Source organism: Centropristis striata, chromosome 21, assembly GCF_030273125.1.
Source record: "Centropristis striata isolate RG_2023a ecotype Rhode Island chromosome 21, C.striata_1.0, whole genome shotgun sequence".
Taxonomy (NCBI): Eukaryota; Metazoa; Chordata; class Actinopteri; order Perciformes; family Serranidae; genus Centropristis; species Centropristis striata.
The window spans coordinates 28,032,668-28,058,747 of NC_081537.1; the positions used below are offsets into that span (position 1 = coordinate 28,032,668).

Below are 26,080 nucleotides of genomic sequence, written 5' to 3' on the forward strand. Positions count from 1 at the left end.
TTTTGGTTCAAATTTGTCAACTTCCTATGCATTGATTTCTGTCTCTGTTTAGCATCTTTCAGTCTGTCCTTAAATCACATGCATGGCTCCTTTTTCTCCACACAAACTTGGCTATCAGTCAGATTTTTCATTTTATTTCAATTAACAAAGTATAAAGCTGCCAGGAACCGAAAACACAAACAAAAGACACAGGTTTCTATGGAAATGTACCATTTTAAAAACCATTTATACACACAAAAACAGCAGAAAAAAATATGAATAATAAAACTATCTATAATCTATTTCCATGTTAATTAAAAAATAGTAATAGTTTTCATTGTAGAAAGAAAATTCACATTTTTAAAAATGCTCTAGAAACATAAATGGCACACTGTGAAAGCTCCTATGATGCACTTTCAACTGGCTTTCTTAGCTTGTCTACATATCATATATAAATAAAGTTATTACTGTAAATAAAACATGTGTATTTTCAATAAATAGATGGACTCCAGAGGTTTAATAATGTTTAATATGCATCATATAATATACTAAGGGAGTATAATCTTCATAGTCTGGACTGTATTGTGGAAATGGAGAAGGAGATCCAGTTTTCCTACCAGCTCCGTACATGGGTCCAATCCCTCCTCCTCCTCTCATCCTGCGGTTTAGCTGGGCTACTCTTTCCATGTCCTAGACACACACACACACACACACACACACACACACACACACACACACACACACACACAGTGAAAATGTCGTTACTGGAAAGGCAGCAGGAAACACAATCCAGTGACTTCACTCACTCAGTAACAAGATACAATCAGAGATAGACAATCCACCAGAGATCAACCAGCATGCCCAACACACCTCATGGTATACAGCTTTAACATTTTATAGTGACAGGTAAATATGAGTGGCGAACTAAGACTGTTAGAAGGGCAGAGGCGAAAAAATAAAAAGGGCACATTCTGCACAACATGGGCCCCACCAGCACACCCAAAGCTGTGATGCATCATGTATGATGAAATATTAGCATTAAGTTAAAGGAGATCCAGATCAAAGTAATTAATTATATGGTACTGGCAATTAAAGGTATCGAACCAAACCATCTAGGGGGGTCCGGGGGCATGCCCTCCCGGGAGAAAATTTGTACATTTTTAAGTAAAATGCATCTATTTTGTGCACTTTGAGAGCTAAATAAGAGTAAACATCTCACACAACATTATTCACAGTTGGGTGATACCGTATTGTAGAATCTCTAGAGGGCACATCATCATAGTTTATTGTATGAAGGGGCACCCTAGAGGGCAATCAATAAGTTTTTTCATGTGTGAAGGGCAGCTAATAAGGCACTCTCTCATTTTCACCACTCTAGAGGGCACTTCTGCATGCTTTTTCAACCATGGAGGCACCAAACACGAAAAAGGTCACTAGAAGGGCACTCATTAAAGCACGTTATGGAATTTTCTTGCACTAGAGGGCACATCACCATAATTTATTGTATGAAGGGGCACCCTAGAGGGCACCAAATCATTTTTTGCAAGTGTAAAGGGCAGCCAATAAGGCGATTCCTCTCGTTTTCCCCCCCGAGTCCGCCACAGGTGAATATGACCTTTACATTAATTACATTTACAGTTTAAATAATAAAATAAATCTGACAGCACTGACCGGAGGTCCTTGGTCCAGTACAGGTTCAAACAAGTCATCAACATAGGCATCCATCTGTCGACCACGGCCTTCAGTTGGAAAACAGAGATTACAACAATGTAAGTACACTGTGTATGTATGTATACTATTATACTAGATTAGGTTAGACTTTATTGATCCCACAATGGGGAAATTAACTTGTCACAGCAACAAAAACAGAAGTAAAAGGTGTGAATATAAATTGCAGGGGGAAAAAAGGAGTAGTTTGAATGAAAAATGAAAAATATAATTACAGATCGAGATTATATAAAAGCTATCGTGTGTAATGTAATGTGACATCACTACACATTACTGGATACATGCCGTGTAACATGTAGTTTGTTACGCATTCTATTCGATTATTTAAATTATGTTACATTATTATTATACAGTCATGGAAAAAATTATTAGACCACCCACCGTTTTCTTCTTGCTTTCTTGTTCATTTAATGCCTGGTACAACTAAAGGTGAATTTGTTTGGACATATATAATGAAAAGAACAACAAAATAGCTGATAAATGTCTAGATATCAGCTCTTATATTAAACTCTTATGAGCTGTTTTTGTTGTTATCATTATATTTGTCCAAACAAATGTACCTTTAGTTGTACCAGGCATTTAAAATTCTAAGACTGGGCCTTAGGATTAATAATAATGCAGGACCCAGTTAAAAACCCATGTTATTTGGGTTTACTTTTAATGTAGTGGTGCATATTCTTTAACAAATTAGCAACAGATCAGACCAATCACAGTATAAGTGTGTGGCCTAGGAGTTGCTCTGAGGGTCTAGGAGTTGCCTGATTTGTCTAGATGGTAACTGAGCCTTGAGTTGGAAGAATCCACAGTGACTTGATTACATTTGGTCTCAGTTACAAGAAGTTGAAGGTCAGCCAGTGTGAGCTCTGTCACTTGGAACAATGTGAAAGTAAACCCAGAATAACTGAATGACCAAGAGAACAGCTTGTTTTATTGTACTTGGAGAATAAACTAGGTGAGAATTGTGCTGTTAAGAGGATTAATTTATTTTGAAGGTTTGGTGTGTGTCTAGGAAGAGCCTGTGGGGAACATTATGCTCAAAAAACTACCAATAGTTAGTATGAAGTGTTATCTGGACACCTCTAAAGGCAAGAGAACACCATACTCACCATACTCCACAGTCCAATAAGCATTTTATTTGAATTATTCTGATTCTTTTTTTCTTTTTTTTTTGGCCATTTTTGGGCTTTTGATAGGACAGAGTGAAGGGGGAGACAGAGGGGAAGACATGCGGGAAAGGGCTCCGAGTCGGATTCGAACCCGGGCCGCCTGCTTACGAGTACTTGAATTCTGATTCTTTGACATGCCACACTTACCTTCCTGTGGATAATCTCTTCTCCAGGAGCTTCCCTCATAAGCAGGCAGCCCAGGAGCTTGCATGGGAGGTGCTGGTGGAATGAAGTCATCCAGATCTGTAGCTGGCATCCTGGAGCCAAAGAGAGGCACAAAGACACTTATTGTGTTAGCAATTCTTAATAAACACCCTGAAATGTCGACAAAAACTAATGACTTCTTAGTACTCTACACTGTAAAAAAAAAAAAAAGTCTGTCAATTTTACGCTGAAAAACTGCTAAACCATGACAGTAAAAGACCGTAAAATGATAAATGGGTTAATTCAGTTTCTGTTACAATGAAACACCATAAATGTATATATCAGCCAAAACTGTATTTTTTACAGTTTTGTTTTTTGAAAAATACATTACTTCACTGTAAAATACACTGTTATATGTATTTAATGAAATATATGTACAAGCATCACTGTCATTTTTGCATTTATTTTTTGCAAAAATACTTTTTCTCACTGTTAAATGTACTAAACACCATATCTCTAACAAAAATATACTGTAATATTTAATGGTAAAATCTTTAATTTATGCAGCATTTATTAAGTATTTTCTTGTCAATTATATGGCAGAACAGCGTTTCTTTTGATGGAAAAACTTTTTATTTTTTATGGTAAAATATAATCTTTAAAAAAAAATCTTAAATGTGAAAAGTGCTAATATAATTTTACTGTCAATCAATCAATCAATCAATCAATCAATCAATCAATCAATCAATCAATCAATCAATCAATCAATCAATCAATCAATCAAACTTTATTTATACAGCGCTTTTCATACATATAAATGCAACTCAAAGTGCTTTACAAAAGCCATCAGCCCGTCCAAAAGTATAAAACACCCACAAACAGTAAATATTAGAAAAAACTGTAATATTAGAAAAGTTTCACCGTATTTTTTACGGTAAAGTTCTGGCAACCACAGCTGCCAGTTTTTTTTTACCGTAAAAACAACATTTTTTTATTTTTTCACAGTGTACCTGTCTCCCTGGTTGCTGAACAGGTAGTCAGAGTGTGTGGATGATGGAGTCCCTGGTGGTGGCAACACTTCAGCCTCAGCTCCAGCCAGAAGATCCATAACAAAGTCAGAGCCAGCCAGATCGGACCAGCCTTCATCGGTCAGAAGAGACACTGACCAGCCCTGCACTGGATCCGACACACCTCTATGACACATGCACAGAAGAGGGATGGACACTACCACATGTAGCAGGATACACCAGGGAATATGGATATGCAGAAACATAAACAAGTAAATGCATGTTCAGAAATACCTGAAATGAAGAAGCCATGAAGCCAGCTGCTCCCCAGTGGTCCATGACTCCACTTCAGTTATCAGCTTCTCATCTGAGGGAAAAATTGAAGGCTGAAATGTAAATTTACAGGGAAATCTGAACAATAATCCATTTTCATATATTCTTATATTGCAATGCATTCTTGGAGAAAATATATGTGATAACAGCACTTGAATGAATACCATAATTTACGGCAATTTACTGTAAATTTACACTGAAAAGTTTTACAGTTCACTATAAATATTCAGTAATTTACTGACAAAACTGTGAAAAGTATTGTGCTGTAAATTTACAAGAATACAATAATATACTGCAAGTTTATTTCTAGTAATACACTGTATTTCTGAAATACAGTAACAAAAAAACCCACAGGAGGTCACTTTGGAGGTGAAGCTACTGCCAGTCATTACTGTTAGTTTATACTAGGCGTGTTTCCACTGAGTACTTTCTGAGGACTTTTTGGAAAGTGTGGTTTTGGCTCCGCCCACTAGTTAGTTCCCCTCGGCCTCTGTTCCCATACAGGTACTTTTATGGGGGCTAACCAGTGGAGTTCCAGTGTGACAACAGACTGACGCGGTAAGCAGTATTGCCAACTTAGCGACCTTTTAGCTATATTTAGCGACTTTTCACACCCCTCTAGTGACTCTTTTTCAAAAAAGCGACTACCAACAAATCTAGCGACTTTTCCTGGTGTTATTGGAGACTTTTGGAGACTCGTTCCTACTCTTTTTAACAAGTAGCAGGCGCCATCCCAAAGCATTCACAAGCGGTCCAGTCATCCTGCAGCAGTCTCTCCCAGCTGCAGTCAGAGCAGGAGCTGTTAACCCTTCAGCTTCCAGTTTGCACCAGTCTGCAAATGAATCACGCATGCACGAAATCGGCACCTCAACCGTATCCAATCAGTGTCGACTAGTCAGTAGCAGCTCAGTAGCGTCTCAGAAAGTACCTACACGAGGCAGGTACTTTCTGAGCTGCTACCAGAGCCGCTAACCGGTGAAGTTGGATCTTAGGCGGATCCTCTCACCAAAGCCACACCCATAGCAGCTCACTAGAGGGAAAAGTACCTAATGGAAACACTCCTACTGAAAGGTTTTACAGGTTTATAACAGTGGATATTTTTTACACTAGAGTTGCTTATAACATCTTTTAATTTCATGGTATAGTTGTCACTGTTTTTCTTAAGAGTCAGTCAGTCTTACCGTTGAAAGTGTGGACGTCCAGCAGCATGGCCCCCTTCCTCTGGTTGCTGGTCCACTCCAGCTGGGTGGGGGGGTAGATGCGGGCAGTGGGAGCTGGGAGCTGCAGGGATGTCAGCAGTTTGTGTTGGCACAGTGAGCGGTACTCCCCTGGACCATGGTCAGACACATACCTGCACAGGAGCACTGCAGACTGAGTCATGTACAGGCAGATACAGCGGCAGGAAGTCACACTATAGACTTGTGATGCACGCCAAATTTTATCCAATGACACACACACTGAATTGACTTAAAGACTAAACATAAAGACTGCACAAATTTTCGACAGGGTTTCTAGAAACACAAAGACGTAATTCAGTGACTCATATTGCAATCCTGAAAAAGTTTGGAGGCTGTGTAAAATGTATATAAAAACGTAACATATTCAGAATGTACAGTGCTTAACAAATTTATTAGACCACCTGTCAAACAAACGAGAAAACATAAATATTTTGGAAATCTTTCAAAAGCTTGTTTATAAATAAATAAATATTTAACAAATAACAAACTAAATTCACCTTTTGATACCCAAATTTCAGCCATCAAGCATAACCTTCAACCACTAAAACTCATTTTTCTGTTCAGGAATGCAAGTAAAAAAATATAATTTGACATCTTAATCAAGAAATAATAATAATAATGTTTTTTTAAGAAAAATGAAAAAATAGCTTTGTTTGAGCGATCTAAAAAAACTGTTACATCTCCCTTTTTCAGAAATCATCCTGCGTTTTTAATATGGGAGCCAATGAGGCAGTTGGTGTGTGTTGGTGGCGCGTCTGTGCGTCCTACGCCCAAACTATAACTCTGACCGCTTTACAAGAGGATTGTGAGTGAGAAGAGAAATTTTCCTACGTTTCTATGTATAAATTATTTCTGTAGAGTGGAATTTGCGGCCTGGAGCGCAGTTTTCAAATTTATTTTTTGACAATTGTTTCTCTCCCTCTACACTCTGAGCGATGACATCACACACTGTGACACGAACATTCCGTGCAATACACACCCACTATAATCACAACAATAATTAAAAGTGTAAATGGAGTCTCTAGGTGAAATGATGCCGGAGAGGTAGACGTTAAAAAATCTCCAATTATTGTTATTTTTCGCTCATTTTTTGTCGGCCATCCCATTCATTTCAATGCAAAATTTTGGGCAGTTTTTCACGACTTATGTCTCGAAAAATTCGTATTCTGTAGAGGAAAGTAATAGCACACCGATCCCGATCAAACCGCACGTTTTGATATATAATTTGTCCTGCAACTCTTCAAGTTGTAGGACTAGTAGCGGGACGAAATTGCGTCCGGAAGAGGAAGAAGAAAAAATCCACAGTATAACAATAGTGGTCCACTGGTCCCTACAGCTTTTGCTGTATGGGACCAGTGCTCGGTGCGATTGCCCCGTGGCCATTAAAAATATAATTTTGGTTAAAGAGCTTCTACATACCACCAGTATAAACAGAACATAAAAATGTTTGTGGTAATACACCAGTTTTTTCCATGACTGTAGGTCAGAAATGATTGCATTTAGTTTTTTTTTGTGGTATGAGTTAATCCTATTAAGATTTAATATTTCACAGTATCTCCTCCAGCAGCCAGCACCTGTTGATAGCCGAAGGCTAACCAAAGCACCTACTTGAGTAGGGGTTTGTCCAGTGTTGGTGAGGGGGTAAAGGCACTGAGGCAGCAGGCCAGCAGCAGCCATCCCCTTATTTTCTGCTCCTCCTGCAGGTCCCATGTGTGGTAAGCCAACTGGGCCAGAATCTCGTCCCTCAAGGCTGCCCGGCTCTGACCCCTCTCCACTATGTAGTTCCCCAGCATCTGCTCCTGCCAGCCGGTGAGGTCTGACTCACCTGTAAAACGCAAGATCTGAGGAGAAGAGGATAAGAAGATCATAAATGCAGCTACAGAATAAAATGGATCCAATGTAATCCAATTCATAATCTTCTCTAATCATGCCCATATACCAGTTTGTAAATCTCCAGGGCAGTTTTGGCATCTTCAGGGTCTAGAGGGGTGAGGGATCTCTGCAGGGGGTATCCCTGAGGCTGGCCCCATGTATCCTGAGGAGGACAAAACATGAGGAAACTTAAAAAACGTCAGAAATGCAATCCATCTTCTTTATCCATTGAGTCCATGTTGTCAATACAAATCATCCTTTTCCTAAAACAAGCACTATTTTCTTAATGCTCAAGGTAATCTATCTATGTTCTGCTCTGGTTCAAGTCACAGGGCTACAGTATTATCTTATTTCTTATATTTATAATTAAACAACATAGTCTATTATGAAACTGATTTAGGAAACTGAAGTGCATGGCAGAACAATGGTTCACAAACAAACAACACATTTTGCTTTAAGTCATCTGGTAAATAATTGGCTAACAGAATTTTCAACCTTACTTACCTTCAGAATGGACTTGGCATAGCGAGAGAATGGGTATCTGTCTATATCCTGGGGCAGGGAGAGCTTGTGTTCTGCCTTCACCTGTGGAGGCCGGACCTCTGTGACCCCTGATGCATGCTGCTGCCCTGGTGGACAGAAAGAGAACAACAATCACAAACTGACTGGCAGCACAGTGGCATATGTGCACACTGAAATATTCTGACACTGACCTGTCGCACTGCGAAGTCTGGCTGACAGCTCAGCAGGGATCTCCAACCTCCCCACATCCTAAACGGGAACAACGTAACGTTAATAATACAGTGTAATACCTCAGGGAGAAACCAGACAGCTGGCCCTCCTGAGGTTGATTTCTGTATTTTCTTTGTACATGATCAGATTTTAATCTCTTACCATTACTTGGGAGACAGACTTAGTCTTTGTCACTGCCTTGACTTTGTTATTCTCATGAAATTCCTGCAATGACACACATAAAATAAGTCAGTCACACTGCTCGTCACAGCATATTTTCATCTCATAATCGTAAAGTCATATTAATACTTGTGTTAGTCCTTACTGCTGATTCAGTGACTAATCCTCTTGTTATCCAGGTACATGAAGCACAGTCAATAGTCCCTCATCTGTGCTGAGCAGTGTGTTCAATCAGACCTATTCTTAGATACACGTCCCTTTATATACTCATGGAACACCCACAGGCCCGTGGCCCCGCCTCAGACAACAGGACACACAGTTCCAATAGTCCAGAGAGTTTGTCTTTTATCAGGAGGTTTACAGCTTACAGAAAGGTGTCACCTCGATGCAGCAGAGCAACGTCACTCAGGTGTGATAATGGCTATGATCAAGATCATCCCATGCATATCTGCCTATCACAGTATTTGTCCGTGGTCGGTAGTTCATGCTGTTGATCTTACTGGACACAGATATCAGACAAATGCCTTACCTGTAAACAAATGCTAAGTATGCAGCTCAGATTAAACATGGGTGTGTGCACATATCAATGCTGCAAAGACTCCTCTTTTATCATGACCTCACTTCGATATAGTAACTCAAATAACGCAGGAGAATAGGTCTTTACAAACACACAGGCAAGCCCAACCCTGCTCTACCTCCTCAATGACTGACCCTCCCAAAACAAACAAGTGAATCACAAATCAGAACTGATCAAATGCAACCTGAGGCTCACTGGCTCACTATAACCTGAATATAATTTACCAGTCGACTAATTTCATCATAATTTCCTTTCTTTAGTTTCCTTTTGAGGATTATGTGATTTGATTCTCGGGGAAAATAGACTAGACTAGAATTCAATAGAATCGATCTTTATTGGAAATGTGTCTGCTCACCAAACACAACAACAACATAAAAAGCAGACAAGCAGTTAATAAAACAAACCTACAGACAAGATCATATTAAGTATTAAACCAGTTTATGTTAGTGTCGATGTCTTGAATCTTCGTTGAGTTAAGAATACTAATGGCACTTAAATTTAACGATGTGTGTGAAATTTAAATATTTTTCTACATACCAAGCACTTTTATCATTTGATACTTCATGCTGCTAATACTTCTTTAATTTGACGTAGGGACGATAATAAATAAAAGACTTGTAACAGAGTACTTTTACATTGTAGACCAGGGCCCCCAAAGCCCTGGACTCCAAAGCAACTCTATTGTACTTATTGTTACGACGGCGTAATTTCTCATATTAAGTATTAAAAATACATAAATAAATACGAACCCGGAGGAGGGGTAATATTTAGAGAAAAAAGATGCAAATTAACAAGATTTTAAGTGGCAAATTTGTGAGATAAAAGTTGAAGATTCATGACAAAAAAATAGTCGGAAAAATAGTATTTTGTCTTTGTCAAGGAACCTAAATACACCTCAGACGCCACCCAGAAAGCAGGGGATGGCATACGGACACGTGAAGAGGTGCAACAGTTTTCTACTAGATTTGCCCCTTTTTCCTCATAAATCTGCAACTTTTTAAAAAAAAATCTCATAAAACAGCAACTTTTTTCTCACAGATTTGCCAATTTAATCTTGTTTTTCATACTTGGCCCTAATATGCTGTTGTATATGCTAGACCCTTTCTGTCTGGTAAAAAAACATCCATATGCACAGATCAACACATGCTATCTCTCCACACCAAAGATAAGCTAACCCTGATACCATCCCTATGACATCATCAGGGTTATTTTTTTCCGACTATTAAAGCTCCTCCACAGCCACAGAGGTGTGGCCCTTTAAAGCCTGTAGGAGAGCCAATCAAACTCAAGTCAATATTTATGCATTATTGCTTTTATATTTTAACTGTGTGCCTGTTCGTAACATACAACCACATTGAAAAATGAATTTAACATCATTGCATGTTTATATATGGGATTCCTGAGGACGATGTGAGTCTGAATCCAAAACAGGGATCATTTCTTTTGCTTCATTGATCGTCCTATCCTTTCTAAATTTGAAAAAAATTAAGTTTACGTTTAGGGGATCTGTTGATAAGTTTTACACTCACTGGCAACCACTCATCTCTAACTTTGACAGATAGCAGTTTCTATCCACTGAATAAACTGACAGGTCGTAAGCCATTCTAAACACCATGCCTTCGCTTTCTTGTATACTGAAACTTATTTCCTTCTCTCACTTTGTCATCACTTTAGTAGTCAACTAGTCATATAGCTCTATTATTAGATAATGGCTCACATGGTCAGTAAACAAAGTACATTCACTCAGTTCTACCTGTATGTCACAACAATATGTTACTGCAAAATATTTTTATTTTTGCTATTTTATCCCCCTTTTTTATTTATCTATTTATTTATCTATTTTTATTGTTTTACTGGTAATTGTTATTGGTCGTTATGTATTTATTTTTGTTATTCTATTACCTTATTGCATTACCTACACTGTAAAAAATGTCTGTAGATTTTACAGTGAAAAACTGCTAAACCATGTTAATAAAATATAGTAAAATGATAAATGGGTTAATTCAGTTTCAGTAACAATAAAACGCCGTAAATGTATATATCAGCCAAAACTGTATTTTTTACAGTTAAAAAATAAATAAATAAAATACTCCACTGTAGAATTCGCTGGCACCCTGTGTGTGACAAAAATATACTGTAATATATATACAAGCCATCACTTTAATTTATGCATTTATCTTTTGTAAAAAAATACTTTTTCTCACTGTTAAATGTACTGAACACCATATCTCTAGCAAAAATATATTGTAATATTTAATGGTAAAATATTTAATTTATGTGGCATTTATACAGTATTTTCTTGTCAATTATATGGCAGAACAGCGTTTCTTTTGATGGAAAAACTTTTTATTTATACGGTAAAAAATGGAATGAAACGACAATCTTAAACATGAAATCAACAGTGCCAATATCTTTTTACCGTAATATTAAAAAAAGTTCTACCATATTTATTACGGTAAAGTTCTGGCAACCACAGCTGCCGTTTTTTTACCGTAAAAACAACAGTTGTTTTTTTTACAGTATAATGTATAATGTCTGTTTGCTGTACTCTCCTTTTATTTTTATTTTTTATTATATGTAATCTATGTATTAATGGAGGGGGGAGGACACAGGTGGATGGGAGGGTAAGGTGGGGGGAGGGCGGCTGGAATACTGTAAACTACAAAAATGTCTGTATATACATAACTGCACACCGTTAATTATTATAACAATAAAATATTTTTGAAAAAAAACAACATTATTGCATTTGAGCCGACCCTCCGTAACTAAACTCTCTTTATTATCCCAAATATAACCACACAATGTTCATAATCATTTATGAAGTTTCCAAAGAATTAAAGTTTAGTACATTTCATCTCGAGGTAATTATTAGTAAAAAGAATAAAGTTTTACGCATTAGGACTCTAAATTGAAGAATGAAAGTTGGAATATAAGTCTTTGGACGTTAAGTGGAAGTTAACTAAATATTATTCCAGATGACAGAAGGAGTCAGTTCTACGAAAAATATTTAATTAGTCAAACATTCAAAAAAATGAATTGAAATCGTCTGAGTTGGTGACAATCGGTGAATTTAAATATATTCTAAAGGATAAAGAAATAATTTCTCTTGGTTGGTGTGACTGCTCCTTATAAGTCTCTACTGAGGCTCCTTCAGTGTTGTTGTGATGGCTGTATTTGTATTTAATTGTATTTAATTGTTTATGATAACTGTGTTTAAATGTTGCAACTTGTCACTCTTAATGCTGCTTTCTTGGCCAGGTCTCTCTTGGAAAAGAGATTTTTTTAATCTCAACGAGACTTTTACCTGGTTAAATAAAGGATATATATTTATATTTCATAAGCACAGAATACATTGACTAACGTAAGTCTCTTCAGCCCAGAGTTACCAACTGTCAAGCTCCAAACTTGTGGACTATTCTTCAGGTACAACTTATGATGAGCCCAACTAGACTAGAACAGCTGCCATCAGCAGCGGCCTGACAGCTCCACTGTTCATAGTCCAAGCCTCATAAAACAATAACAGCAAACAGAAGGGTATGGTGATACTACTTAAGCAAAGGGACTAACAAATAGAATTCAATTGTTAGTTGAATTTACAGTTGAGGCAAGAAAAGAAAGGAAAGAAAGAGATGAAACACAACCAGCACCAGCTGAAACAAGTGTCTCAAGTGTGTCTAGAAACCTGATACAGACTCTTATAACCCATATGTGTCACTGTGTTCATGGTACAAACTATTTATTAAGTAAAATAAACTAGACACAAGACATTTTTGCATCTGATCTGATGTAGATGGTAAACATAAAGGCAGCCTACCTGTCAGAGCTGTGGAGTAAGTCACATAGACAGTTTTCAAAGGCGGAAGGAGAGATGCAGTGTTGCTTCAAATTTCACTAAGAGAGGTTGAAGTCCAGGTGAGGGTGTGTGCTTGTGTGTGTGTGTGTGTGTGTGTGTGTGTTTGTGTGTGCCAAAGTGACATGATTAATGCAAGATAAGAAAGCTAGTTAAAGGAAAGGGATGATATCTTATAAAGGAAGCTGTCGCCAATGGTGAAACGTGTATGGGAATTAACACACCCAGTACATTAATGACACAACAGTCACCAGTTATACATTTACCTCAGCAGCATAGTTTTCTTTTCACACAATCCAATGCCCTCAGATGAAAATTCTTGGGGAAAGTCTTGACCTGGATTATACCATTTCTTTCTAGGAACTTTAGTTGGAAATCTCCCTTAAATTAAAGAAACCCCACATTTCAACTGAAAAAAAACAGGGTCAATAACAACACTATTATCCTATAGAGTTGACTATTCACATAGAATAGACAGAGTAGGGCTGGGCAATATGGACCAAAAGTCATATCCCGATATATTTAGGCTGAAAATCGACATACGATATATATCCCAATATTTTTATTGCAAAGTGAGAGCAAATGTTCAGTCAAAGTCAAATATGACATGTCACAAGTAATTTTAGTAATTTAAAGTTTATTTAAGTGAACATAAATACTGTATAACAACAGGAGTACCAAAGCTCCATAAAGTGCACATTTAAATAAAAATAGCCTATGAAATAAAGTAGGCCAATCTTTTCTGAAATAAATATATTTATATGAGAAAAGAATAACGAACATTACAAAATAACTAAATATGACAAACCCTAGTAAGGGCAGCATTTATATATAATGAAAGAAAAAAAATTGAACTATATCGATATATGTGATATGGTCCAATTCCATATCACATTAAAAAATATATCGATATATCGCCAAGCCCTAAGACAGAACACAACAAACAGCGCAATATTAGCATGTTTGTGAACACCTAATATGTAGTAAGCAAGTAGAAGTCCAACATTGATTCCGTTTTTAGCTCTGTTTTGGTCTTCCCCACCTCCTGAGGGAGGTATATTGGGCTGTTCAGCTGCTAAATGTTCCACTATGTTCTTTATGTGGAGAAAAAATCGATACAGCATAGTATTACGATATTTTGTGTGGCGATATAAAATCGATTCATGGTCACCAATTATCAATATTTAGGGTTCCAATGGACCGCGGGCCGGCAGTATTTTCGCCTTTTTTTTTGTTTTTTGTAGGCCGTAGCGGGCTCATTTTTAGGAATATACAGGAGATACTGGTATTATATGAAACTAGAAGATCTAAGGTACCATGTGTGTCATGATATCGTGTTTGGAAGTTGCTAAAATAACGATACAAAGTTAGCCTTTTTTTATGTTTCATTCAAAAAAATTCAGAGCAGTGAAACTTAAAGTTTCTGAAAGTTTGATAAAATGCTGCAGTTGTTGTTGTCCATACATGTTTGATATCAGCTCAGTTCAGTTTGACTGAATACTTTGTTGGTCAGTCTGTGGGTTTGACTCTCATTGTGGAGGAATAAAATGACTGAAGTGAGATGAATGAGAATTTTCTCTTATTTTCAATTCTTGATTGAATTGAATTTTTTGGACACAAAATGCAGTTAAAGTGAATGAATGAATTTTGATTAGTGTATCTCTATATATCATATTTGAAATGTTTTGGACACCACAAAATAAATCCCATTCACATTAATTGTATTGAGTTGGTAACTACAACTAGAGATAACGAGACAAAATGATTTTGTTTTTTATATAAATATTCAATTAAGCATCACTTCAACCCAAACATGGATGTCAGAGCAAAGCGAGACGGCATGGACACATTTTTCCTATTACAGCTCATGCTGCAGTGTTAAGCTGCTAGTATTGTGTAAGAGGCATTTGAAGCAAAGATTTATAGCACAATAAAGTCAGCAAACATAAGGTTGCCAAGAAACCAAGCCAAGGACTCTGCACTGGGGATCTCTCTCTCTCTCTCTCTCTCTCTCTCTCTCTCTCTCTCTCTCTCTCTCTCTCTCTCTCTCTCTCTCTCATCTACCTTTCTCCAGTGGCGTCTCTTGATGGTGTCCCGTGTTATCATCATCATCGCCCAGAACTGTGTGAAGGACTGCCTCAGACGCTTGTAGTACTTCCTAGAAAACGAGAGGGGGCAGCAACACACAAACACATAAGGCAGAATCAAAATGACCAAAAAAAGACTAAATTACTTAAAAAAGACACAAAATGATGAAAAAAGACACAAAATTACTAAGAAAGACACAAAATGACCAGAAAATACAAAGAATTACCAAAAAAGACACACAAAATTATTTTAAAAAGACACAAAATGACCAAAAAAGACACAGAATTACCAAAAAAGACACAAAATGTCTAACAAAAAGACACAAAATGTCTAACAAAAAGACACAAAATGACCAGAAAATACACAGAATTACCAAAAAAGAGACACAAAATTATTTTTAAAAGACACAAAATTACCAAAAAAAGACACAGAATTACCAAAAATGACACAAAATGACTAAAAAAGGCACAAAATTATTTTAAAAAGACACAAAATTACCCCAAAAAAAGTAATTGAAGGGAATTTCCACACAAAACACGGTAAAGTGCCATTCATATAAAACTCACATTAAACTTTCATGTCAAGGTGGGGGCCACAAAATATCGTCACAAGGGCCGCAATTGGCCCCCGGGCCATGAGTTTGACACCCCTGCCTTACAGTCTTACTTCATGTAAGTGAACTGGGTATGGCAACACATGGAGACTGTCAATGTGTTGACAGTAACAGAAGGTATTCTACTTCAGTATACCCAATCTCGACTAATTTTTAATGAAGTTATCCCCAATATCCTAACATCCCTAGTAAGACAACTACAAAAAGAGACTTTTTAAGATAAAATATAGCAAGACTTAAAGAATATGGATTACATCGGTCAGTTTTGAGTGATTTGATCTTTGCACTCACTACAGCACTTCTGTTGCTAAATGAAGAACTGATTTAACCCTCTGGAGTCAACGATCTAGCATCAAACATTACGTCTTTGTGACGTAAAGACGCAAAAATGAAGCAGCGTCGCACCCTGACGTCAGCTTCCCTCTTAACCCTCTGGAGTCTCCAAAAGCACCAAAGCATGACTTCTTCATCATCCAGACTAGAAAACAAAGCAGCATGGAGCCCTACTGTAAATTTACCTCTAAAGTTCTGGCTGTAAACTTCATGAGGCCAGTTTCAGTTTGATGATGATATACCAAGTAAAACTGGAGACAAGCTCAAATATATTTAGTATAAAATGATAGAAGTGGATGTAACCCTCTTATATGTTATATTTGCAACCTTTGTTCACATTTGTAATTCAAATTCTTTATTGAGCATGATAGTGTTTTGAAAGTAAAAAAAAGATTCAAAATCACATTTTATGTTGCACTAAAGGGCTAAAAAAAAGACACAACATGACCAAAAAAGTCACAAAATGACTAAAAAAGACACAAAATGACCAAAAAAGACACAAAATTACTAAACAAGGACATAAAATGACCAAAAAAGACATAAAATGAGAAGACAAAATGACCAAAAAACCCCACAGAAGACACAAAATGACCAAAAAAAGACACAAATGTCCTTATTGAGTATCGTTGTGTTTCGAAAGTAAAAAAACAACCATAAACAACCATATTTTCAAAATTCAGCAATTATAGGGTTATATCATAGACTGTATAAAATAGGGTTATATAGGTGAGTTTATACTGAAAACGAGTCAAAAACAGCAAAAACTGCCTTAATATAGGCTATTCCATAGCCAGAATAAGGCTCCAAAGGGTTAACCTCTCAGATCATCTGGGACAGATATGTTTTCTGTCGCCAGAGTTCGTACCAAACATGGAGAAGCTGTCTTCACTTTCCATCTCGGGCACATTTCACCCATTGTTAGCAACATGCAAGCAGCCATTTGTGACATGAGATACATTCTTACCTGTTAATTTTGAGTTCTAACCAAATCCCAGGGAGGTCACAGTACTGAAATACACTGGAGTCATCTTCACACCACTGAAGCAGAAATTAAACCACTGTTTTGTTCAAGTTAGCTTCATTTTAAGTTCTATTTAATTTTATTCTTTTAATATCATATTTTATTCTCAGTTTCATAACTTACAATAATGTTTTTCATGTCTTAAGCAAAGCATTTTAAGTTACTAAAGTAACATTGAACAATATTTTACATTCATTTTCAGAATAGAACATAAAATATTGCTGATGTTGGTTAAAAATCTCTAAACGTCTTTTAGGGAACTCACACAAACAGCTTTATTCCTTTCTGTGCTTTGATCTTTACCGCCCTCCCTTAATATCGTTCTCTCATTTTTCACTTCCTTTTAGTACATACTTCTCCCTTGGAAGCTTTAGTACATTTTACTTTTGATATACTTTTACTTAAGTCCATTTTTGATTACAGGACTTGTTAAACAGCATTTCCTTTATTTTATTATATAGTTTTGTCATTAAAGAGGTGAAGAGTATAAGATATTGTATTTAATCCTGCACTCTGTACCTGGCCTGGTGTCCTCGGATGTGACTCTGGATGACAATGGCTTTCTGTTTGAAGAACCTGAAGTTTCTCCTGCAGAGGAAGCCTCTGATGTTCCTCTGGATGGTGACGGCAGCCCAGGTCTGGGTGCTGCTCCACTTGTCCTCCAGCTGCTGGTACAGAAGCTCCTTGAGGAACAGCTAACACAGACACATACATACATCTAAATATGTACAGTAAAAAACATCTAATCAGTATTGTAAGTGGGGGGTTTGGCACCTTAGTGAGTCCCAGCTGGTAGTGTCCGTCCTCTGCACCAACCATGTCCAGCAGAGCCACCGACAGCTCTCTGTCCGACGCCTCGCTCTCACGCTGGCTCAAGAGCACCCCGTATCTGTAAGACACAACACACTGCGCCTTCAGGTCTTTCTCAATGAGGGGTGTGAAATAACAGGTAAACTGTGAGACACACTGCCCATCTTCAACAGCAATAAACATTCATCATTACAGATAGATACCTCGGGGAGCGTGTCTATGTTCCCCGCGTCCTATGTTCCCCTCTTTGTATGAGACTGGGGAACATAGGACCCTTTTCCCCTTCTTTTCTTTGGTTCTTACCAAGATAAAAAAAAATAACTTAGATTTAGAAATGTTACATAATATATCTTGTTTTAAGAGTAAATTTCTTATTTTAAGTGTTCAACATGCTTATTTCTAGCTAGACTATATCACAAATGAGATCTAGTCTGAATACTACCAATTAATTTTTCAGGTGTGGTTTACAATCCTCCAGAGCCGTTTATTGGGCAATATGAATGTCTATCATAAGCATCTGTACATAGCTCTTAGCCAATCGTATCAGTTATACCAGATGACGTATGTAGAGCGACAGAAATTGATGTTTATATAGCCAGACTAGCCCATTTCTACTTTGAGACTAAAATGCTCAATTCTGCTTCTGCAACGTTTTTCTGCAGCATGTTGGGGCTCTGGCTGCTCACAGTCTACCGGCAGTCAGTGGTGGGCCGTCAGGGCCAGCAAGGCCTTCTCTGCTGGCCTAACATAACCAGAAATCATGATCATGATTATGATAAAGGTTAATTTAATTTTTCATTTACTTTCCCTAAATATCTAAAAGTATTCATATTCTCCTCATGTCATATTATGCTCTTTCCAGTGCTGTTGTTTTTAGGTTAGAGTTTTTATCCAATCAGAATTTAGCTATCTTATGTTGCCAGGCTGTATGAAATCTGCCCGGGCCTTCAAAATCAACAATGCGGGCGTCTGTGCACTGTAAGTGAACGGGCAAATACAGTTGATAGATAGTTGCGATAGCCAATCAGATCACGAGTTGTGATAGTAAGGCCCTCTAGCTGGCCTCACGTTGAACGTGACATTTACGCGTCCTGTGATTGGATATGGATACTTACTAGTTTGAGCCACGGCAGTGCTATGCAGATCAACAAAGTCACACCCGGGACTGTTAACGGTATGTAAATAATCTGGCGCATTGGCGCAGCTGTGTGGATGTACTCAAAGCAACAGGTCACAGAAAGTCGTGATATGTCACGTTTTGACATGAAAAAGTTTTTTTCACAAAGAGACTTGTTTATTGTGTTGCTGTCGCCAAAGTATGGCCGTCTTGTTAGTGTCTTTCTGATATTAAACTGCGATTTTGCAATGTATTGTACAATCTTGTTAAAGCTTGCATATTCTTTGTGAACTCATTTAATAAAACTTTTTTGAAAGATCATTTTAAAGACCCTTTTATTTTTAAGTTTTGACAGTAGCATATCAGATATGTTTTAATTGCTGATGCGGTAGGCTATTGTTGACTTTTAAAATAACTGAGGTGATGCAATGCCTAGTAGTGCTTCAGTGTGTTTCTAACTACTCTCCAGTCCTGGTGTTATAAATGCTGGCATAATGAAAGGTATTTATTGACTAAGTTGGACATCACTGAAGGCCTAAGTGTGAAATGCACCGCCCGCCACTGCCGGCAGTGTTGGTGTGTGTGTGTGTGTGTGTGTGTCTGTGAGAGTGTTTGCTTCTCCAGTTCTCGCTTTCTGCAAGATTATTTATTTTTACGCCTTATTCCCCCTCACGTCATTCAGCCACACACATCCACTGATTTTATGGTCAATAGACGAGCTGCTGCGGGTCTCTCGGCGGCTCCGCTGTCCCCCGGCTCGTAACGAGATCACCGGCGTTACGTAAGCAAGGCTAAAACATCCTTTTTCGTGGTGAAACAGGAGTGTAAAACCAAACGTTGTTCTTCTTTTAAAATAAAATTTGGCTCTAAACTATCTGTCTGTAAGAAAACTACAAAACTACAAGCTTCCGTCTGTCGAATAGTACGCGTCATCGTCTGTGATTGGATCCCTAAAACAGGGCTAAGAAATGGCCATAGACACCAGATGGTCTTGCAGTTCGAAATGAAATTGAGCGTGCAAGGCAGTATGGGTATACCCAGGCTAGGGCACTGCACTACTTGTGTTCAAATTCATTTAAACAGATTTGGCCATAGTTCAAATATGTTATTTTGGATCAAGTCAGTTGCCACAGCTCAGTTCTGAACATCCATCAACATTGCAGCCATTGACGAAAAGCCATAGGTACGAGAAAAGGCCAGAAGGGAAAATAAGACAAGAGAAGTAAAAATGAGACACTAGTAATTCTTAAACAGGAAGGGGTACACATATGTTTACAGCACCTCTCAATGAAGTAGGAGTACTGTATTCGTACAGGGAAACCCTCTTTCCGGATATGGATGGTTTCCAACATCCCAGCATGCCTCAGCTGGGCCAACATATAGTCTACGTCAAAGATCCCAGGAAGCTGACAGATGACATGCCAGATACAGTACATAAAAGGTTATATGTTGTCAGCTTATGTTAGGATACTAGTCAGCATCGGTATAAAGTTTACCTTGACATAGTTTGGCTTCAGGCAACGAATAAAAGTGGTTTTGCATCTAAAAGTTAAAGGACAAACATTGACATAGGTTAATTATCAGGAAACATGATTATCCTTAGAGCTACATGCATGTAAAGAGAGAATGAGCAGTATCTGATGCTGTTTTTGAGAAATAGATGGACTGATTTGAGCCATTTGGTCCTGCAAAATGTGAAGTCTCATGTAGAATTCCTTTCAGTAATGGTTGACACCAAATGAAAACATTACAAACTGTCAGAATTCTCAGATTTCTTTCCATTACATTTACTAAAGCCACACAAACCACAGTTATTTGATTTTAAACACATGCAATGAATCTGTTTCCATTCAAGTGGCACTCTGTTGGCTATCCACAGCTTTGGTAATGACAGCTCAGTATCAGACCGTGTGGTCAGTGTGTTGGTACCTCTCCAGGCGGGTGGTGAGTTCAGTCAGGGACTGAAGGAAGTGTGAAGCAGCAGTAGAGGGCTGCTGGCGGAGGCCCTTCCCTCTCCAGCCAAGCTCTCTCTGCTGAATGTAACCGTCCTGAACCTTCCTGAACAGCTCCGACACCATCTGACACACACACACGCAGCTTCACAAGTCAACTGTCAACATCAACTTTCTTCTTTTTATGAGATCACAAGTGTAAGTATGTTAACGAATATAATGTAACTGAATGTTGACATACAATATCTACAATATCACTTTTGTATTCAGTATTGCCCCTAAAAAAGTACTTTTAGACTATCACCAATAACAACAGCACCAATAAAACATTTACACATTTATATTAACCCTTTCCGAAATCTTGGGCTATTATGTCCTTTAAAAAATCACTGTGCATTTCTGTCTCTCTTTCTCTGTCTTTTTTGTTTTTACAAAAGTTTTTTGTTATCTAATGTGAGGGTCAAAGGACAGAGGGTGTTGTATGCTGTAGGGAATGCCTTTGAGGCACATTTGTGATATAAATAAAACTGAATTAAATTGAATTGAACTGTATTGAATTGAATTGAACTTTATTGAATTGAATTGAATTGAATTGAACTGTATTGAATTGAATTTAACTTTATTGAATTTGATTGAATTGAATTGAATTGAATTGAATTGAATTGAATTGAATTGAATTTTCATTGTTCCCGATCTTGCAATTATGAGATGGTTATAATAACAAGATACGGAAGTCACTATTAAGATGTCATTATTGTTTTTTGCCTCAGTGAATGCAGTGCCAAAAGACCCTTATCAGCGCCCTGTATTGGTCTAATGCAGTTTCTTCACCTTTGATCGACTTCTGGCAAAAAGCTCCACCACTTCTGTCCTGAACTGGTCGTGGTTCTTATTCAGGAAGTTATGAACCTGAAAAAAGTCATTTTTTAAATCATAAATGTTGCAGCATTGGATGGTGTTTGACAGGACTGCTGCATAGAGCGGTGTACTGTGCCTGGTATACCTGGTAAGTGACAGCTCCAGCATAGTGATAGACAGTGAACACTGGCAGTGGGTTCTTGGGCTTGGCATAGTAGGGGCTGTTCCCATGGTGGTAGTGGCACTTCTGGAGGAAGGTGTGGTCAGTGGCCTGATGAAAAAACATGGGGATCAATACCAAGCTAAGCTATTTTTTAATATTCAACCCTTGCTCAAAGCTAGATGAAATTAAAACATTTTGTCTTGCTATAACCATATTATAGTGTCATAAACGCAAAGCCATTACATTAAGGATATTTCCTCTTCTTATCAAAGTATCCTATCAAAAGTGTGAAAATATATATTGTATATACATTTAGCTTAACATAATGAATGCAAACGGAGAGAAAATGCTAGCCTAGCTTAGCCTAATTACTGCAAACAGAGGGAAACTCTTAGCATAGTTTAACATAATGACTGCAAATGGAGGGAAACTGCTTGCCTAGCTGTGTTGACCTAGCAGTTTTTGTTTCCGTGGTGACAAGATAAATAAATAAATGATGACAATACCTGGCAAAACCACGGTGTTATTTGCTCAGCCACAAACACTTGGTCAAGTGTGTGTTTCTGTGTGTGTGTGTGTGTGCCTGTGTGTGTGTTTGTGTGTGTGTGTGTGTGTGTGTGTGTGTGTGCGTGTGTGACTGGCTGTGCGTCTGGGCTTCTGTATTGTACCTACCTGGGGAAGGCAGGTCTGATCGTCCAGTATGCGGAGGATGCCATGTGGTCTGGCGGAGATCAACTCCAGGCAAGAGTGAAAGTTTTTGAGTGGCATGGGATACCACTGGATCTGCTCTGCACTGTACTCCTCCTGTAGGCAATACACACGCAAATATTACAGACAAAACTGAGTGTACGTGTGTGAAAGCATTTACTGCAGGTGCTCTTTAGTTGATAAGTCCTTGGTACTAATTGTCAGGTTTTCAATTGGGTGATAAAAGCACAGACATCAAAACCATTGGCTTTAGTGCTACATGCTAACATATTAGCATACACTATAACTATAACATCCATTATCTTTTTGTTTAGTCAGGTACCTGTAGCACCAAATAATGTAATCATTTTCTGAAAAAGTAAAAACACTTGAAAATGTTATATAATATGTACTTAACCTGATCAACATTGTATTAAAACCCAAAGATATAATAAACTGACCAATAAAGTAATAAAATGCCCTGACTAACAGGCTATTAAAATAACATTTTTACCTATAACGTATTATCTCAGCTGGGCCTTTTTTTAAAAAAACAGATGATGTTATCATTTTGACGAATGATATAATAATGGAAGAAAGTATGCTTTTTTTATTAAAAAATGTAAAGCATGCAATAAAAGTGTCAGTTGTTGCCCTACCTAAAACACTGAGATTGATTTCATTTTTGGAAATGTAAAGTAAATTCTTCATGTTTATATCTTTATGTAGAATCTGAAGTTTACACAAGATGGCAAGTGGTGCCTTGTTATCACCAAAGATGCATTAACCCTCCTGTTGTCCTCGGGTCAAGGAAGGAAGAAGAGGGAAGGACGCAAAGGGAAGTAAAAAAGGATAGAGGAAAGAAGGAAGGAAAGAAAGAAGGATGGAGGAAGGAAAGAAGAGAGGACGAAAAGGAGAAAGAATGGAAAGGAGAGAGAAAGGAAGGAGGATGGAGGAAAGAAAGGGGAGGAGGAGAAGAAAGGAAGGAAAAAATAAAGAAGGAAGGAGGAAGAAAAGGAGGGAGGCAGGAAGGAAAGAGGGCAGAAAGGAAGGAGGAAGGAAAGAAAGAAAGAAAGAAAGAAGAGAAGGAAAGGGGGGGAAGAAGAAAGGAGAATAGAGGAAGGAATGGAGGCGGGAGGGATGAAAGAAGGAAGGAAGGAGGAAAGGAGAGGAAATCAGGAGGAAGGAAAGAAGAGAGAAAGTAAAGGAGATAGCGGAAGGAGGAAAGAAAAGAAGGGAAGGAGGGAGGAAAGGAAGGAAAGAAAGAAAGAAGGGGCGAGGGAAGGAAAGAAGGATAGAGGAGGAAGGAAAGAAGAGAGGAAGGCAGGAGGAGGGAGGAAAGAAGGAATAGTCAAAACAGATTGGGTCAATTTGACCCGGAAGGACGACAGGAGGGTTAAACTAAAATCCCCATTATTGGGAAAAGGAACCTGCCCATACTCATGCTGAATGGTTATGATGCAACAATCGTCCATTTGATGATTAGAGTGGATTTAAGATTAGACACCATTAGAAGGTGACATAAGCTGCAGGAGTGCACGAGTGATAAAAGAGTCAAACAGTATTTCTCAAAAGTGATTAATAAAAGGCTTTTACAGTAACCCAGAGATTCTCATAAAGTGGTTTGTATAATTTCCCACAGAAACTTTTGCAGCATGACGCAGATGATCCTATGTAATGTGACATATGACTTACATGGTTCCAACAGGTGATTAAACAGTGGTATCTGTAGGGTTGGTTGATCTTTATGGATCAACAGCCCACTGACCTGCTCCTGGGAGATCACTGCCTTGTTGACAAAATGCTGCAGCTGCTCATTGGCAAAGTTGATACACAGCTGCTCAAAGCTGTTCACTCCCAGATCCTGCAGAGGAACATAGAAGCACTGTGACGTCAAATCCGTCATCAGAAGCAAATGCTGCTTTAAGTTTAAGTTTCAAGATCTCAGTCTGGGTAGAATACCAACCTCAAACCCGTAGATGTCGACTATGCCCACTGTGCTGTCCATCTCTGTGGGGCTCAGCCAGTCGTTGATCTGCTCCAACAACCAGTCAAACAGCACTGAGTACAGGGCTTTGGCAATGGCATCTCTGCAAGAGAGGAAACAGGGGCTAATATGTAAAAATCACAATGTTAAATGGGAAATGGACTGCATTTGTATAGTGCTTTTCTAGCCTTGACTAACATCAAGACTGCATCAAAAGTTAAGTAAAGTACAATTTATTTATTGAGCACTTTTCATAGATACAATCACAAAGTGCTTTACATCAGGGATAAAATGCAGTAAAATACTAGCCTGGCTAACGCCAGACTAATCACAAATGAGATTCGTCTGGAAACCAGCCATTCATTTTTCCGTAGAGGAGGTGTGGTTTACGATCCTCCAGAGCTGTTTATCGGGCGCTAGTATTATCTATCAAAAGCGTCTGTACTTAGCTCTTAGCCAATCGTATCAGTTATTACAAGATGATGTATGTAGAGCGACAGAAATTAATGTTTACATAGCCGGACTAGCCCATCTCTACTTTGAGACTAAAATGCTGATTTCTGCTTCTGCAATGTTTTTCTGCAGCATGTTCTGACTCTGGCTGCTCTGTAGTTTCAGCTCACAGTCTATCGACAGTGTGTGTGTGTGTGTGTGAGATAGAGAGTGTTGCTTGCTGCTTTGCTTCTCCAGTTCTCGCTTTCTGCAAGATTTTTTATTTTTACGCCTTATTCCCCACTCATGTCATTCAGCCACACACATCCACTGATTTTATGGGCAACAGACGAGCTGCTGCGGGTCTCTCAGCGGCTCCGCTGTCCCCCGGCTCGTAGCGAGATCACCGGCGTTACAGCAGTGAGCGGTAGCGGGGCTAGTTGGTAGATTAGGCTTTTGCCAAATCCTGTCAGAAGCAAGGCTAAAACATCTTTTTTCGTGGTGAAACAAGAGTGTAAAGTTAATTGTTGTTCGTCTTTTAAAATAAACTTTTGCTCTAAACTATTTAAAACGCCGTCAGCTAGATCGAAAGAGAGCTTTGCGTCTGCTGCAGCCATGTTGGATCTGTAAGAAAACTACAAAACTACAAGCTTCCGTCTGCCAAGTAGTACGCGTCATCGTCTAGCCGTCCCTCCCTGTTCTGTGATTGGATCCCTAAAACAGGGCTAAGAAACGGCGTTAGTTTCCAGACCCTTTCGAAGTTCGAAATGAAATTGAGCGCGCAAGGCAGTATGGGTATACCCAGGCTAGTAAAATATAGAGTTAACAGAAAAACACACAATAGTACAACAACAGGAAACTGGAAAAACATTAACATCAGGGGAAAGCCTGCTTTAAGAGATATGTTTTAAGTTCTCTCTTAAAACTGTAAGTGGACTCTATGCTGCGTAAGGTCAGTAGAAGTGCATTCCAGAGGCGAGGGGCATTGGCCTGGAAAGAGCAGTCACGTCGCGTTTTAAAATGGGTGCGGGGGACCATCAAGAGTTTTTGATCTGACAACCTTAATGAACATGAGGGAGAGTAGGGTCTCAGCAGTTCAGCAATGTACATGGGAGCTTGATCATTTAGGGCTCTAAAAGTAAGTACTAAAATCTTTAAATGAATCATAAAATTAACTGGTAGCCAGTGTAAACAGTATAAAATTGGGGTGATA

General features: G+C 38.3%; 1 protein-coding gene and 1 long non-coding RNA gene across 2 annotated transcripts in view; both read right to left on the reverse strand.

Moving 5' to 3' along the window:
- myo15b (myosin XVB) overlaps positions 1–26,080 on the reverse strand; it is a 61,987-nt gene that overhangs the window by 25,658 nt on the left and 10,249 nt on the right. The window contains exons 14-33 of the mRNA XM_059324240.1: positions 24,415–24,538; positions 24,217–24,312; positions 22,434–22,565; positions 21,744–21,869; positions 21,572–21,649; positions 20,718–20,866; positions 20,285–20,330; positions 20,070–20,194; positions 17,636–17,750; positions 17,381–17,544; positions 14,871–14,964; positions 8,362–8,424; positions 8,181–8,238; positions 7,972–8,096; positions 7,535–7,630; positions 7,204–7,436; positions 5,539–5,708; positions 4,319–4,391; positions 4,028–4,210; positions 3,021–3,130 (exon numbers count right to left, since the gene is read on the reverse strand). Coding sequence (XP_059180223.1) covers positions 3,021–3,130; positions 4,028–4,210; positions 4,319–4,391; positions 5,539–5,708; positions 7,204–7,436; positions 7,535–7,630; positions 7,972–8,096; positions 8,181–8,238; positions 8,362–8,424; positions 14,871–14,964; positions 17,381–17,544; positions 17,636–17,750; positions 20,070–20,194; positions 20,285–20,330; positions 20,718–20,866; positions 21,572–21,649; positions 21,744–21,869; positions 22,434–22,565; positions 24,217–24,312; positions 24,415–24,538 — 2,360 coding nt within the window. The remainder of the gene's footprint in view (positions 1–3,020; positions 3,131–4,027; positions 4,211–4,318; positions 4,392–5,538; positions 5,709–7,203; positions 7,437–7,534; positions 7,631–7,971; positions 8,097–8,180; positions 8,239–8,361; positions 8,425–14,870; positions 14,965–17,380; positions 17,545–17,635; positions 17,751–20,069; positions 20,195–20,284; positions 20,331–20,717; positions 20,867–21,571; positions 21,650–21,743; positions 21,870–22,433; positions 22,566–24,216; positions 24,313–24,414; positions 24,539–26,080) is intronic.
- Positions 20,110–20,804, reverse strand: LOC131959717 (uncharacterized). The gene is made up of 3 exons (XR_009389516.1): positions 20,718–20,804; positions 20,285–20,330; positions 20,110–20,194 (listed from the first exon to the last, which is right to left on the reverse strand). It is a non-coding gene; the product is annotated as an uncharacterized LOC131959717 (long non-coding RNA).